This window comes from Lepisma saccharinum, chromosome 13 (assembly GCF_977018435.1).
Source record: "Lepisma saccharinum chromosome 13, izLepSacc3.1, whole genome shotgun sequence".
Lineage (NCBI taxonomy): Eukaryota > Metazoa > Arthropoda > Insecta > Zygentoma > Lepismatidae > Lepisma > Lepisma saccharinum.
This window is the reverse complement of record NC_139241.1, coordinates 59,085,013-59,101,239: the sequence shown is the minus strand read 5'-3', so window position 1 is coordinate 59,101,239 and position 16,227 is coordinate 59,085,013. Positions and strand designations below refer to the sequence as shown.

The following is a 16,227-nucleotide window of genomic DNA, read 5'->3' as shown; positions in this document are numbered from 1 at the left end:
ATTGGAGCCATTAATTCAAGACGGACATTTTCCATGCAAACGAGGCAGAAAGAACAAAATTGGGTGGAACGTCGCATATTAACATTACCTACAAATGTGATAATGAACCTCGAAATAGCTGCGTTCCGTTCGGACCCTGTTTAAAATCTTGTCGGATACTTTTTTTGTGGTCGGGAATATTTGTGTGGCACGCTTGGAGGCCAGTAAATCTGCAACAAACGACTGTTCTAAGTTTACATAAATGTGAGAAATTAGTTGCATATGAACCTATTAAAATTATAAAACTATTATCATTCAGAAAGTTAAAGGTCTCTACGTAGTGACGTCATCTAATCAAGTTCGTCGACTATTCCGAATCGGCTCACCTTCATAATTCCACCTTGGACGTTTGTCTTCTCAGCGTTTAGTAGGTCTTTGGCCAGTATATTGAGTTTTATATGTTCACTGCTTTGCAAGCAAACTTTCTACACAGTCACTAAAAGGAGTGAAACGACATTGCAGTTACTGCTGATACGATAACGATGAGTCACTGTAGCTGGCTAACGCAAAATGCATGCTCTTGCAATTGACGGAAGCTCAATCACATGTAGTAGCCTTGTAATCTAGCACCTTTGTTTCCTTTCGCGACACATCAAAATGAGAAATGTCGATTAACTTAACTAAGGAGAAGGTGACATGAGATTTCGGGAAATAGAATCCAGTTCTTACGAGAAACTTAGCGACGAAACCTCTTGCAAAATAACGACGTTAAACTTTGAACAGGTTGAGTGTCTCGCAGAGCAACTTGGGACCAAGATAATGGCCATGTGTCGTTAGGTCACTTCCGCTAGGTTACTACAAAGTATATTGTTATAATTTTAGATTACTGATATAATTTATTGTTAGTTTTGGACGTCTGGAGAGGCGATAACTTAATTTTGGAGCACAGTCCGCTACGACGTCAGAGGTCCTGTGTTCGAATCCCGACCTGGGAATGTGCGTTCTTTCTGACTGTCTCTTCATCAAATTTCACTCATCCTCATCGTCGCTATTAGCCAAAAGAGGCAGAATAGAGACATCAAATAACAATCAAATCAAATCAAACATCTCCGTGCATGATGAAATTACTTTATTTTCAAACTCCGTTAAAGAACATGGGGGTAGGGGACAGTCTCTCCTTAACATACGCATGTACACTCACCGGCAATTAAAATGGGACACCTAAATCCTGAAATACCTAAATCCTGAAATACTCGCTTCCTTGCAAGATGTTGTGTGTGTTGCCTAATTCTACGGCAATGAGTGGATTTTAATAGCAAATTTCCAATGGCAACTTCTACAACCGCCGGAGAGTTAAGCAACACACATAATGCTTTGCAGGGAAGCGAGTATTTCAGGATCTAGGTGTCCCATTTTTATTGCCTCTGACTGTACTGTCTTCGAATTATAATGACGGTGCGTAGATTATTAGCTTATTTTTTATAATAATTTATTGAAAAGTGATACCGAGATTTTGAGGGAAATAATATTGATTTCTGTTTTCTGATTTATTTTATGTCGCTTAACACAATGATGAGGATGGTGGATTAAGTCCAAACACAATGATTCGATTGTCTCTATCTTTCTATCTGGTGGCACTAACCACTATGTCATGAAGGCTTGCTCGTGAATTTCGATAAAGTACCTGACCTGCTAAATCATATGTGAAGTTTTAAAGTTTCAACCAAGTGTGCAGAAAATGTTTACAAAATCCATGGTGAGAAGGGGGTTGCCCCATTAAACCCTCCTTGTATACGCATTCCGGAGCAACACGTTTCGTAACGGACTGCTTCATGCTATCGACATAAGGAAGAAAACTAATACAGTAGTTACATGATTTTATACGCAGCTCGACACTTGAGAGAGGGGAACGAACAATTGACAAAAGGCAAACAAAAACGAAGCGAGGTTCGCCTTGGGAAGAAACAAGAAATGAAATAATGCTCAACGAAACTTCGGAGAAAAAATATAAAAGAGTTTCCATTATGAGCACCATGAAACTCGTGACTAATACGTGCTGAGGAAAACCGCAGAATTCAGGTCGGGGTAACTGCATCAAAAGCCCAACAAAAGTTCCAGTGTCCTTTCAGCATCAAGAAACTACTCTTTTCTTGTAGCTTTCGGCTCTTTTTGTAAGAAATTCGATTTTTGTTTTACTGCCTTCGCGTGACCACACTTCTCTGCTTTGCTTTAACCTTCATTGTAGATGTTTGGTTTTATTTAGCTCTCCCTTGCACACTTTTTTACTCAATTCCCCTTGCACACCCGCTTTCGCACATCGCTTTTCGGGAATTCATTACGGTTCGGCATGATTTCGAAACGGTGGCTCACCACAAGATTAATTTATAAGTTCCATAAAACTACGAGTGCATTTTGTGATTCTTTTTTATCTCACCCTCACGATCTCAATACACATCGTGTTAAGGATGATTATTTTGCTACAATCTGAACAATTCAAATGCTAGCAATGATTGTTGAAGCTTCGGACAGGGTCATGCTTGAATCATTGACGTGATATGTCTTTATTTCAAAAGTTTGGGCAAATGGATTTTTCTTTCTAAAAATAATTTCCGGTATCTATGATAATTGTATACTCGCCTCAGTTAGTATTACTGGCGAAACTCGCTCTTTTTCACAACATTTTTGTCAAAGGTGCAATTCGTTTCTTTATACAGCATTTTTGTCCAAGGTGGTTCTATTTTTTATAAAGCATGTTTTTGTCCAATATTTTGTCCGAAATCAGTCGAACTGCGCCTTGGACAAAAAAACTTTAAAAAAGAGAGAATTACGGCAATTCTAAATGAGACGATGTCATGTGAAAATGTTAAAAACTTCCTGGCCAGAGGCTCAGGAGAGATTTCGAGGGAGGAGGAGAGGGGTGTTGACAGAGGGTCCGCTGAACCCATAATATACAGGGTGTTGCCGTAAAACAACACAAACTCCTGCAGTTCGTCAAGGACATTAGGGCGAATAACTTTTCATAACGATTTTCACGGACACGTTTTTCACGTTTTCACGTTGAGAATTCGTTTAGATGGTACGAACACTCGGAAAACCGCAATTCATATTTAATATTTATCATTTCGTTTCATGACAAATTGAAATTCTATGGATTCCCGAAAAGGAATTTCTGGCGCTAATTATACTAGAATCTTTGTGCTTAGTACTGAAAATCGACGAATCACGTGTGGGTTAAATCAACCAGAAGAGATTTTTAAGGTTTTCTATTTTATTTTGTACAGCGTGTTTACCCACATATTTAGAGTGACGTCATTCCTTTGCACTGAGGATCTGTACCAAATCTAGGTATGTTGCTTGAAAATGAACGCTTAATACGTTGCATGAAATAAGCCTATTGAAGTTAAGTTTAACTGTGCAAGAATGTTTAATATTTATGTACGTTGAGAGATTTCTTGCATCTCTTTCCAGGAACCTTGCGACCTCCTGGACTCATTGGTGGGAGCAAGCCGAAGGTAGCGACACCTGCAGTTGTATCGAAAATCGAACAGTACAAACGGGAAAACCCGACGATCTTCGCCTGGGAGATACGGGAGAGACTCATATCCGAAGGTAAGACTCACAATTATTAGTCCTAGCATGCATATGTTACAGTATTTCACATTAACGAATCGCCCTTCCTGAAGTGTGAAATGTTTATCAGTGTTGCGTCCTTCAGGAACTCGATGTCATTTCTATAATGCACTACCTCAAAACTACGACGTTATTATCAAAGTTCCAATCAACGCAGTTTATCGGGTTATGGAGTTACCTGAATGTACACTTTGAAAAAGCACTTCTAAATGAGTATTACCGTGCAAATTGTCCATCACCATGTTCGTGCACTTTATTTGACCCAGTAAGAGCTTCAAGAATTAAAAGAAAACTCAAAACAAGCTGTTGACAACTTCTGCACCAGCACACAAAAAAAAATCCATCGCTTAAAAACACGATGTAAGAGAAAAATTAATGAAAGTTGTCATGGAAAATTTGCCGAGCAATACTAGTGTATCCCACTGTACTAGGCAACATTTATTCAGAATTGGAATAACGAACAATAAGACATGAATGTGGCTGGGAAAGTGAAGAAACGCAATATGGAATGAGCAAAATATAAGAGAGAAATATCTTATATAAATCAATATATAATTTAAAGGTTCAGTTTCCAAAAAAAATTGTTAAGATTATAGTTGTCAATCCGGATGTTCGGATGGGTTATAGTTTGTTAACATTTTTACGAAAGTGTAACATACATTTGTAAAGAGGAAAGTAATGTCTATAAAATAGGGGAGGAAAAACGAATATTTTTAATGTATAAAGTAATTTTGTATATTTCATATGTAGGCTATATTATAATACACAAGAAAATGCGGTATCAGTTCGTTATATCGGAGACACTTTAAAATCGGATATTTTATGTTTCGTATGGTTCGTACTTACCAATTGTGTATGTGGCGAACATATTTGAAGGTGCCATTAAGGTTTTCACACGATTAGAAACATTTTTTACACTAAAATAAGCCATTTCTCGAAGTGTTACGGAACGCACGTCATGGTGCGAGCACCACAAACCATTCACGCATAGCCCCAAAAACCATTTGGGATCGTATAACCATCCACGAATAGTCCCAAAAACCATTCCCGGATAGCCCCACGGACCATTCACAGAAGGTTAGGTTAGGTTCAGTTAGGTTAGACAAACATAAAAAACGGCGTGGTTATGTTTTCGCTTAAATTGAAGCAACGGGAATTTATTTCCGGCTGAAATAGATTAAAAGATGAAAGAAAATACCTCCAAGAACTTCGACAATGCTACAGAAACTGATTTCCGTAAGTAGTTTATCCTGTAAATTTGAACAAAAGTGTCTCCGATATAACGAACTGTTACCGAAAAGGCTTAAAGGTTAGGTCCGAAATAAAATAATGAATGAATGAATATCTTGCATAAATACTTGTATATCATAGATAATCGTTATAAATTGCAGTTGGGTGCAAAACATATGTATTTTTAAAAATAGTATCTGTTATCTATTTAGTAACCGTTAATACTTTAAAAACAGTGAAGTTCATTTTTTACGGTATAGTCTGATGGCACCGAAAAGTATTGTTTTTAGACAGTCATTTCCCCAGTCAACTTTTTACAGTATATTATGAAGCAACGATCAATATTTTAAAATAGTAACACGTTACCGTTAAGTTATAACGTGATAACATGTTACTTGAGTTACCTTCTCGCTCAACCCTGACGATACTCAACCGAGCTGTCGGCTTCTTTCTGAGGCCACAAGGAGCGATAATTAAGTAAACGCTGATTCGCACAGAACGGAATCTGAACCCGGATGTCTGGCGGGAAAGTTTTCTACTGGCGGAGTTACGTGCAGGCGCAACAATAAATCATACTCTTGATATCTTTATTGGCGGTGATTAAATGCTATGCTCAGTTAGTCGCTGACAAAGTGATGAATGAACCGATTGCAGGCGGGTACCTTGTTCGCGGTGCAAAACAGTAGCAGCGCCAGGCTGTGAGACATCAAATAAATAACGCTGCCCTGTGGTTAGCGAGAGGCTCGCCCCCGAGACCATGTTATTACGCGAGGCCCCAAAGTAGAACAGAGTTCGTTGTGTAGCAATGTCAATCTCAGTCACGCAATGCTTTGCGAGATACTTGACCTCTGGCCGAAAAGGAGTTCTTACAAACTGAGGTCTTTATGTGAACAACTCTTGTCGTTACGTACGTTGTTTGGATTTGTGAGCGCGCCAACAGTTCGCCTATCTTTTTGATTCTCTATGCATCGAGTGGGCAGAGCAAAGCAGTACACCCTGCTGCGAAGGCTGTTAACTGCTGTCGCTTTCCCCCCCTTCATGCAATAATTTCCATATTTTTTTTATTTTTTATTATTTTTAATATGGTCCTGACCCTCCTTTTTCCTTCATGGTGAACTTATGTAGCAGCCGACGTAGCTGATAGACCGTTGCGTCATGAAAGAAATACGTCATCATTGGCTGATGCCTTTAGAGCCACGACCGCAGTTGCGATTTCGAGGTGGGTTTTGTAAATAGTCTCTTCAAACTCGTATTTCCTTTATGGTGCACGCAGCAGCCGACGTAGCCGGTGGAGGTTTACGCCATGTAAGTAACGCTTTACTATTAACGGGTGTCATTAGACACGCCCACAGTTGCGATTTCCACGTGGGTTTTGTAAACACGCAATAGGGCTCGTATTTATATCACGGCGCATGTAGTAGTCGACGTAGCTAAAGGACCTTTACGTCATGCAAGAAACGCGCTACCATTGGCTGTTGTCACTAGCCACGCCCACGGTGGCGATTTCCATGTGGACTTTGTAAATAACCTCCTGGGGCACAGGATCCTCTAACCGCGCTTCTTTTGCACGGTCGTTACCGAGCCTCTGGCTTCGAACACATTCGCAACGACCTTTGCAACGCGTCACGTGACTCTGATCATTATATCACACCACACGGGGACATTTTGACAGCCCTCAGACCTCACTTCAAGAAGAAGACGCGGCAATCCCCTCTCGGGTGGATAAACAACAGATCCGGAGCTACTTCTCGCTGTCTTATAACTATTATCTCAAGAGGCATTAAGTGCCCCATAAGTCTTGCAGGACGAGGCACCAAACAGCAGGGCTGGGTGCCTCCAAGACGTATAATCAGGGGCGATTAATAATTCATGATTAAGCATTAGCTATCATCAGGGTGATGAAATACGGGCGACTGCGAGAGTAATGGAAAGACGTGGTCGGGAGGAAGGCTGGAATTTCAAGAGGTGGAAGCCGGTAGATTAGGTCTCCGGGTTGATACCGTGTTATTTGACGGACCCTGAATCATGATAAGTGTATTTGGGAATCCAGGGAGCTTGCCAGGTGTTCGGCGTGCGCATGCGTGGAGCTGAAATTGGTCTCACGTTTAACACCTTGTCGAGAAGGGGTGGTCGAATTACCGCGAAACGGATAGTTAGATTCGGATAGTAGTCTTAATCTTTCAGTCGCATCGATAGCCGAGCGTGTTGGCTACTGGACGGACGATTTCGCAACCGACGGTCCCAGGTTCGAGTTCCGGGGTGGGTATGTGAAGTTTATCAGTTTCATATCATCACCATTCGCCGGACCCTGTGGCCGAGTGGTTAGCACATCGCGGTGCGACGCCAAGGGTCCCGTGTTCGAATCCCGCTCGGGCTTGGTTGTTTGTGAATATCCATTCATCAATTTCATCATTACTCATCCCCTTCTTCGCAAATTAGCCAAGAGGCACAAAACGCGAAGTAAAATAAACTAAATCAATCAATCATCACTATTCATCCTGATCGTTGAGATTAGCCAAAATGTGATGCTAAAATACAAATAAAAAACATTCATCTTTCATTCGGTTGTCAATATTTCCCATCTTCTTCACTTTTCATTCGGTTGTCAGTACTTGCAGATAGTCCTGTCTCTTCGCCTTTCATTTAGTTGTCAATACTTTCCGATAATCTGCCTCCTTCGCCTATTCAGTTGCCAGTACTTTCCCATCGTCTGCATTTTCTCCTTTCGTTGGGTTGTCAGTATATTTTCATATAGTCTGCCTTTTCACCTTTCATTCTGTTGTCAGTACTTTCCGAGCCTGCCTGTCCAACTTTCGTTGGGTTGTCAGTATATTTTCATATAGCCTACCTTTCGAATTTCATTCCTTCGTCAGTACTATTAGAGTGATTGATTGATTTGGTTTACTTTACTTTGCTCTTCTACCACTTTTGGCTAATCGCGAAGATGACGGTGACTGATATAATATGATGAAATTGATGAATGGACACTCGCAAAGAACATCCATGCCCAGTCCGGGATTCGAACCTGGTATCTCTGGCGTCGTAGTGCGCAGTGGAAACCACTCCTTCGCGGGGATCGCCAGAACTTTCAGGATCTCTGCGTCTTCTACTTTAAATCGGTTATCAATACTTTCAGTCGTAGTAGTACCATCGTTGCCTTGTAATCAAGGGGTCCCGAGTTCGATACCTGGTGGAGTCACATTAATGATTCGGATCCCACTTTCAACTGTAGGCCCAGTCCCGTTTAGCCTTTCTGTGAATAAAATGGACTTCAAAACAAAACTCAACAACAATAACTTTCTGATAGTCTGCCTGTTCGCATTTTTTTTTATTGTCAGTACATCAAATATAGCTTGACTCCTTCCCTATAATATACGTGTTTCCGCAACCGAATATTTCGGCGCCAGATTCCGAAAAGGAGGGGGGAGGGGGGCAGGAGCTCCGTCGCCGAAATAAGCCTGTGGAGAACCGGGAGGAGCAGTTAATTCCAGGAGCTTGTCGTGGCTGAAGGTCCAGACGCAAGAGCAATCATGCCGCATGCGATCACGCATCCTCTGCTCGAGAACGCTCGTGGGGGAGAGCGTGGAAAAGAGGGGGAGGGCGGTGTGCTAGCACTAGCCGAAAAATCAGTGTTTCCAACCCCCACAATAATTTTCATACAATACTGATATTTTTAGTTAGTTCAATGTATTCACATTGAAGTGCATGCATCGATTTCCTTTAAAAACAATTATTGGTTGTTACTCCAAGGTGTCTAGCTGTCATAAACATTTAATTTGATATGGCTCCAGCATTGGGGAAATTTGGCTTTCGTTGTCAATCTTGAAACGCGCAGGCCGATATATCTCTGTTGCTGTAACAAACCAGCGTAAATTGACGGTCGTCAGTTGCGTGCCAAGGGGGAGGGGGTTTGGTGGTCATAACCCCCCCCCATTGGCCCAGTATTATTTTTAAAAAAAGAACGTCAAATGCAGGAAAACATGGGAAAAGGGGGGCTGATTGCTGCCAGAAAGCATACATAATAATATCGCAAACATAGCATTGCAATCTAAACAGCACGACAATTAAAATCAATCAGACCTCGCAAAGTCAGTCATAATATCATAAGAAGAGAATGGACAACAGCTCTCAAAAAGTTAATAATGTTTCGAAGAAAGTGAAAGTCATTAATCACCAGTTTGGAACATATCCCTAATGTACCTGAACTCAGCAACTTTGGCTAGAAATCGCAAAAATACGCGGTGTGAGCCAACAAAATAAGGAAGAAGAAAAAAAGGATATCTTTCTTACAACAAGAAGGATGTTGATTTGCTTTATTTTACTCAGCTGTTTTGACACTTTAGGCTAATTGCGAAGATGAGGATCAATTGTAGTTATGCACACATCGACAGCACTCAACACAAGTTCCACAGAGGATTGTACTGGCTGTGAGTCTAGACGCCAGAGATTTTCTCGTCTGCAAGAGAGGTTCGCTTTTGGGTGTCTTCGGAAACTGTCACACCTTACACCCCAGTAAGAAATATAAATAATTAGTTCAATTAGATTGTACCTCAAACATACATAACCAAGGATAATGTCGATTTGTGTGTGTGTTTTGGCGCGTCCATCTTTCTGACATACGCGCACACATGTAGTGCGGGGACGGTCTATATATACATGTATCGTTGCTTTTTTTACACTTTTGACTAATTCCAACGATGAAGATGAATAATGATTACATGGCATTGGTGAAGGAATACTCGCAAAGAAAGATCCATACCCGGGCTGTTTCTCTAACAGCAGAACATTCGATGGTGATTCGACCACTCAACGTCCTGGACCACCAAGGACAGCCACCAACACCATTTCAAAGATTTTCTTATCCTGTGTCCAGGCCTCAGAATGAACCGTGAGATTCTCCACAAAGGTAGAGCTTTTGGGTCTCCTGAGGTGGCAACACTGCAGAGTCTGCAAGTTGGACACGATGACCATTAGCAAGGCGCCCACCAATCATAACCACGCGCGAAATTGACTTTATAGATTTCATGCGCACATGAGTGTGGACCTGAGAGGAGAGGGAGGGGGGCAAGATGGGGGAGGGGGGACCTTGAGGAATTTTTCACAGATATTACATATTTCCAGACATCCCGAGAGAAGGATAGGGAAAAAATGTCGTCCTCCGACTCCAGGGAAGATGCATATTTGAGATGTCAGTGTGTCTGATGGCCTTGGAGGCCTCCACAATGGCGTCGATATTAATACATATTTCTAAGGTATTCAGTTTTTAGAGGAGTCTCGAGATGAATATTACAGAGGTAAATGCCCAGTGGCGATTCGTGAGCGAAATGGTTTGGTTTCGGGGGAGAACACGCCTAATTCCCTGGGTTCGTTATTAATAAAGTTGTGTAAAGGGGACTTTTTCAGAAGATATCAGACATTAACCTCTCTTCCACGCAGTACACCCTGGACATCATTTTGCAGACTAACGAGGCTCTGGCGTGGAGTTGAGTTGGTGTTTTAAGTCCACTTTATGCACAGGAAGGCTAATCTGTACTGAAACTACAGTTTAAAGTGGGATCCGAACCACTATTCTGGTGTGTGAAGTCACAGCTCGTACAGAATGTTTCAAAAGTCGCGCAACCCAAACTTTGATGGCTTATAACATGAAAACCTTAAGAGATATTTACACCAGGTTTTGTGCTTCTCCATACAGAAAGCTATATAAATTAAGAAATGGCAGTACATAGAGTTGCCACATTTGAGTGAGAAATAAGAAATGATCAAAGGGTTATAACTAGATGTCTGATGATTGATGCCATATGTTAAGCAGCGATCAATATTGGTGATGGGCAGCATTTGATGGATTTAGAACGAGCGATTGCATGGGTTAAGTGAAAAAGTGCCATTCTAGGGCCATATCACCTTAGCTGGCAACACTAGTTGGTCGAAATTTTGTCAACGGACGCAGACCACATGTTCCTAAATATTGGCTATATCCTCGTATTTGCGATTAAGACACTCAAATCCACGTACTACATCCTGAACTAACGGGATCTGGCGCCAGGACCATTAACAAGTATAATCCTCTGCGAGGCTTGATATTATGTATTTGTGATTGTTCTTTCAATCAATCATACCTCATCAGTGATGATGAGTGATGAGTCATCACCATTCTCCTCGTCCTTACGATCAGCCAGAAGTGGCAGAAAAGAAAAGCTAAATAAATCAATCAACTTCATTAATACAATATAGTATCTTCCACACATCTACCAGAACAAGGGTGTACAGTGGGATCCATGAGTATTACCGTGCAAATTGTCCATGACGATTTTCATGAATTTTTCTCTTACATCCTATGTGTTTTTAAGCAATGGATTCTTATGTATGCTGGTGCAGAAGTTGTCAACAGCTTGTTTTGATTTTTCTTTTAATTATTGAAACTCTTATTGGGTCAAATAAAGTGTACGAACATGGAGATGGACAATTTGTACGATAATATTCATGGGTACATACTTCATTCAAGTAAATAAAGGGTGCACGAGTGCTTTTTACATTCACCGTATTGGATCCCACTGTACCAAAGTTTTGTGACGTCAGCTTCAAACGCGTAGACCCATCTAGCGGCGAGTTCGAAAGCTCTCCATTTCCGACAGTTATCGTTGTCACACAATTAATGATTTGACTGAGTGAGGAAGTTGTAATTGTCAATGGAATGTCTAAACATGACTGTCAGGTAAAGGGAGTTGATGTTTTGGGTTGGGAGTCACTAAAAATATTTACCATTAAGGAAGTTGTACTCTTTCAGAGACAGCTTCGGAGAGTAATGTATCATAGTGTTCTTTCCATTTAGGGTACCCCAAATTCAGGAGAGCTTAACCGGAACACCACGTCAGCTGGATCACTCCCAAAAGACTGAATGATCGTCGTCGTTGGCAGACACTTCCCACTACAGCAGGGTTTCCCAAACTTTTTTCAATTCACGACGTCCTTAGTGTTTCAAGATTGTTCCACGGCACCCAAGTCAGAATTTAGGCCTATCTAACACTTGCAACGCTTACTTAGTGTTGTTAAGTCCCTTGCCTTAAGTTAAAGAAATAAACAGATATTTCAAATTCAGAAACATTTCACATGTAAAAAGTACTAAGTAAGCACATATTTGGTACAGTCATGGACACTTCTGGGTTGTAACGATTCCATTGAAAGTTAATGGAATTGTTATAAACCAGAAGTGTCCGTGACTGTACAATCGTGTCATTGATTGAATTTACAATTGTTATTAGTGGGACAGGTGAGCCTGATGTTCACTGCATATCTTCTCAAACCTTGGTGTCAAAAAGGACACAGCCACCCTCATTTCCTGTTCCACGTAGATTTTTTGCGCGATACTTGCACTTTATCACAGCAATCGCAGAAAATAAAGCACAAATATGACGTCGCAAATAGAATTAAGATTCGCAGAGCTTTACTGAGCAGAGGATATTCATATTTTACTGAGTTAGTTCCATGCTGCCAAACTTGGTTTCCAGCGTATTATCAGTATAGATTTTCTTCTTCTGCAGAAGTAAATTCAGATGGAGCTCTGGCTGTGAAAGAGCCTTGAATCCATGCGAACTTGTCAATATTATCTTCAAAGTACTAATTCTCAAAGCAGTTGATAAGCTGTGAAAGATGCTCTTCAGAATCAGAGTTTATGTTGCTAGAGAAATCATTACATTTCGGTGAAATTATTGAAACACTTAGCAGCGCCCCTGTAGGAGAGCCCCCAGAGGCCGCGGCGCACACTTTGGAAACCACTGCACTATGGTGTTCCGAAATACCGTGTGAAACTTGTCTGTGCGCATTTCGAAGATAATCGGCCATAGCGTACCTCGCATCTCCTAACTGCCGTGCCTTACCTCTACAAACATTGCCGGAACTACTCGAGGACAGCCGAAATTACACGATTGTGCATTTGCAGGGAGAATCGGTGAACGAACAAAACGTCAGTGGGCGATAATCTTTAAGATAACCTGGAAACTTATGACACGGGAATTCCACGCGTTTCCCTGTAGTGGGCGTTACATTATTTGCTGCGTTTCTCTGCACCACAGTGTGCGTTAAGCTCTAAGCTCCAGATTTCTGGCATGGATATTCCACAAGCCGCTTCCTAGCGCCACTGTGGTTTGGCGTTGAACCATATTGATTTGACAAAAAGCGGACAACGGAAATTCTATTCTTGGTGGTCTTAAATGTTTCTGTGTGTCCTGCTTTACAGTTGACAGAAGATCCCCCTCTCCCCTGTTCCCCTTTGAGATTATTGGCTAGGGATAATCCTTAGTTAAGTTTGTGTATTGTGGTACAGCCCTGACAAGAGAGTTCTCAGCCAAAGAGAAGTAACTATTGTACGTATCATCTTGAATCGGATTGCAGTAATGCCATTTCGTTTATAACCTTCAAGCTCGCCCGAAGAGGGCAGGGTATTTGCCGAATTTGCTTTTGTGGCTTTATCCGAATCCACGTATGTGGAATCCTCATTTTGTTACAGTCGAAATTCGCGGGTTAATAAGGGAATTAGTTGGAATGCAAGCTTTGGCCCTCTACGGCGTCACGCTCTTGTAGTCATGTTGCCACTTTCAAGTTGTATATGTAACGTTTGTTGGGCAGAGGACTCAAAAACAAAACTTGGTATGGTATGGACGCTCAGTGTAGAATTTAATAACCTCGTTACGAACACCCGACTGTTTTTAGAAATGCAGAATAAGAAATCGAATGTCACATTTTTAGTTTGAGTAGACCTAGTTAAGCACCAATCACACGGAACTGGATATTTAGTAGGAATGCCCTAGTTGGCGCTGAACTAACTTTCTAGGTAGCAATCATGGCCGCCTGGCTGACTGCTTGACTGGTTTGGAGGAATAGGACATGTTCGAATTGCTACTTGTTTTCCTCGACTGGATTCTGTGGAACAGCCAATCAGAGCAAAGTTTCGTCATGTGAAGAAAATCTGTGAGTGTGCAAAGGAGCGCTTTTGTATGTGGTTTACGAGTGTTACTCCAGCAATGTATAACGTATACAACATGAAAGGCGCGTTGAGTTACACCATCTATGCTCAGTGCACGGTGTTTACATTTGAAACAACTAAAATATTCTTCCATACGTGTACAGTAAACGTTGTAAAGTATGTATTTAAGCAGCGCCATTGTTTCGTACCTAATAACGTTTTATACGAAACGTTATTCCTCTCGGTTGAATAGTTATCGGCTTTTAAAAATGTGAAGTGATACATTGTTTGCATCTCACGCGACCGCCATTACAACTTCCCTCGTAAGGGAACAAAAGTCTATCGACAAGTACGCTGATAAGTATCGTGTGAGGCGAAAACTAGCAAATTGGTAGCCAGTCCAGCGCCAACTCGGGCATACCTACTGGAAATTCAGTTCCTTGTGATGCGGGCTTTAATGTGAGCAAAGTATTCTGACGTTAGAACCGGCACCTGGCGGAGGGGGGGGGGGGGGGACAGCAACCAGTTCTGGTACACCAAACTGCAGTAGAAACAGTAGGAAAATTGTTCATCACCATTTTCATTACACAATGTGATGACAATGAATTGAAATAATGACGTCAATAGGCAGAGAACAATGACTGCTTCGAACAAATATAGTTTCATTCGTTAAAACAACACAGGATGTAGAATAAAAAAAGTAATGAAAATAGTGGTGGACAATTTGGCCTACCATTATCTTTGCCGTTGACCGTACTATTGCATTCGGACACCTGGAACGGGGCAGGGAGGTGACCGATAAAACCAGCGTGTTTGCAGATTCGGACACCGTATGAGAAGCCGGTGTATACTCAAAAGAGTGACAAGGCAAATGATAAATCATACGAGGAGAAGAAAGATAAGCACAATAGCACCGGTCTAGTTAACTGCACTCTTTGCACTCACCTATCAAGTTGTTTACAAAGTGCAACACTGGGTTGTCTACTTCGTTGATTTGGTGTCATGCAGTAAAGGTAATTTGGTGTCTGCACTACGTTATGGAGCGATGTACAGTGTCACGTGTAGAGTGCTGCAGTGCGAAGATTTCGCTCGAGTGCCAAATAGTTCGCACGGATGACGATAGTTAGCGTACGGAATTGAGTAGTACAAGTATTTTCATAATTTGTCAATGGTACTGGGTCATGAAGTGAAAGATGCAGTGAAATTGAAACTTCAGTGAACATAGTCATCGTCTCCATGTAAACCTTTAGTTTAGTTTATCTTACCAAAACGGTGATATATGAAAATGAAACAGATGATTGTAGGCTAAAACTGCCAGGACGGATATTTTACAAATATTCCTATGTAACTACGATTATTGTGACATTAAAATGATATTCAATTGAAAATGCTCGAGCGTGGGAGACTTTATTGAGTACGAACAAGTGAAAGTGGTCCCATGCAGTACTGTTGGGAAGGCCTCGACTTCTGCAACATTACTTTCCTTATTATATATATATATATATCAGAAGAATATATTCTAGACTATCTGCCAAGCCTGAAGTCTAGAGAATAAAATACAGGAGGAAAATCGATCAGGAATTGCAAATAATATTATTCATATCAGTGAGATGATGATGCTGATTCTGGAGTTGGCAACGTGATTTCTTATGAGTTGGCAACCTGATTTCCTATGAGTTGGCAACCTGATTTCTTATGAGTTGGCAACCTGATTTCTTATGAGTTGGCAACCTGATTTATTAGGAGTTGGCAACCTGATTTATTAGGAGTTGGAAAATTTAATTCTATTCATAGCGTAGGACCACGTGACATAGTGAGAAAACCCAGATGTTGGAGTCAGTATACGCCACTGATATAACCAATCAATGAACGTTCAAAGCAGAAGGCAGGCATTGGTTGAACATAATTTCCTTTCACCATCCTGACTCTGGGATGAAACAGTGTCGAAAGTTCAACGAACTAGCGGGCTACTGAAACATCAGTTCCCAGACTGTCACTAGAACTCAGAACCTTCAACACGGAGACAAGGATTGATTGATTTGGTTTATTTTACTTCGGTTTTCTGACCCTTTTGGCTAATCGCGAAGATGAGGATGAACGATGGTATGCTGAAGTAACACTCACAAAGAACACTTATCTCCATGCTGAGATTTGAACCCGGAAACCCTGGTGTTGTACAGTGGGATCCTGAGAAATACCGTGCAAATTGTCCATCACCATGTTCGTGCACTTTATTTAACGCAATAGGAGCTTCAAGAATTAAAGGAAAACTCAAAACAAGCTGTTGACAACTTCTGCACCAGCATACATAAAGATCCATCGCTTGAAAACACACAGGATGTAAGAATAAAATTAATGAAAATAGTCATGGACAATTTGCACGGTAATACTCATGGATCCCACTGTACTAACCACGGAGGTCAGCATAC

At 41.2% G+C, this 16,227-nt stretch overlaps 1 protein-coding gene across 5 annotated transcripts in view; it reads left to right on the top strand.

The window, feature by feature from the left end:
• LOC145997331 (paired box protein Pax-6-like) overlaps positions 1–16,227 on the top strand; it is a 358,136-nt gene that overhangs the window by 285,561 nt on the left and 56,348 nt on the right. For all 5 annotated transcript variants that reach the window (XM_083134250.1, XM_083134249.1, XM_083134252.1 and 2 more), the window contains one exon: positions 3,448–3,588. In XM_083134250.1, the coding sequence (XP_082990376.1) occupies positions 3,448–3,588 (141 nt within the window). The remainder of the gene's footprint in view (positions 1–3,447; positions 3,589–16,227) is intronic.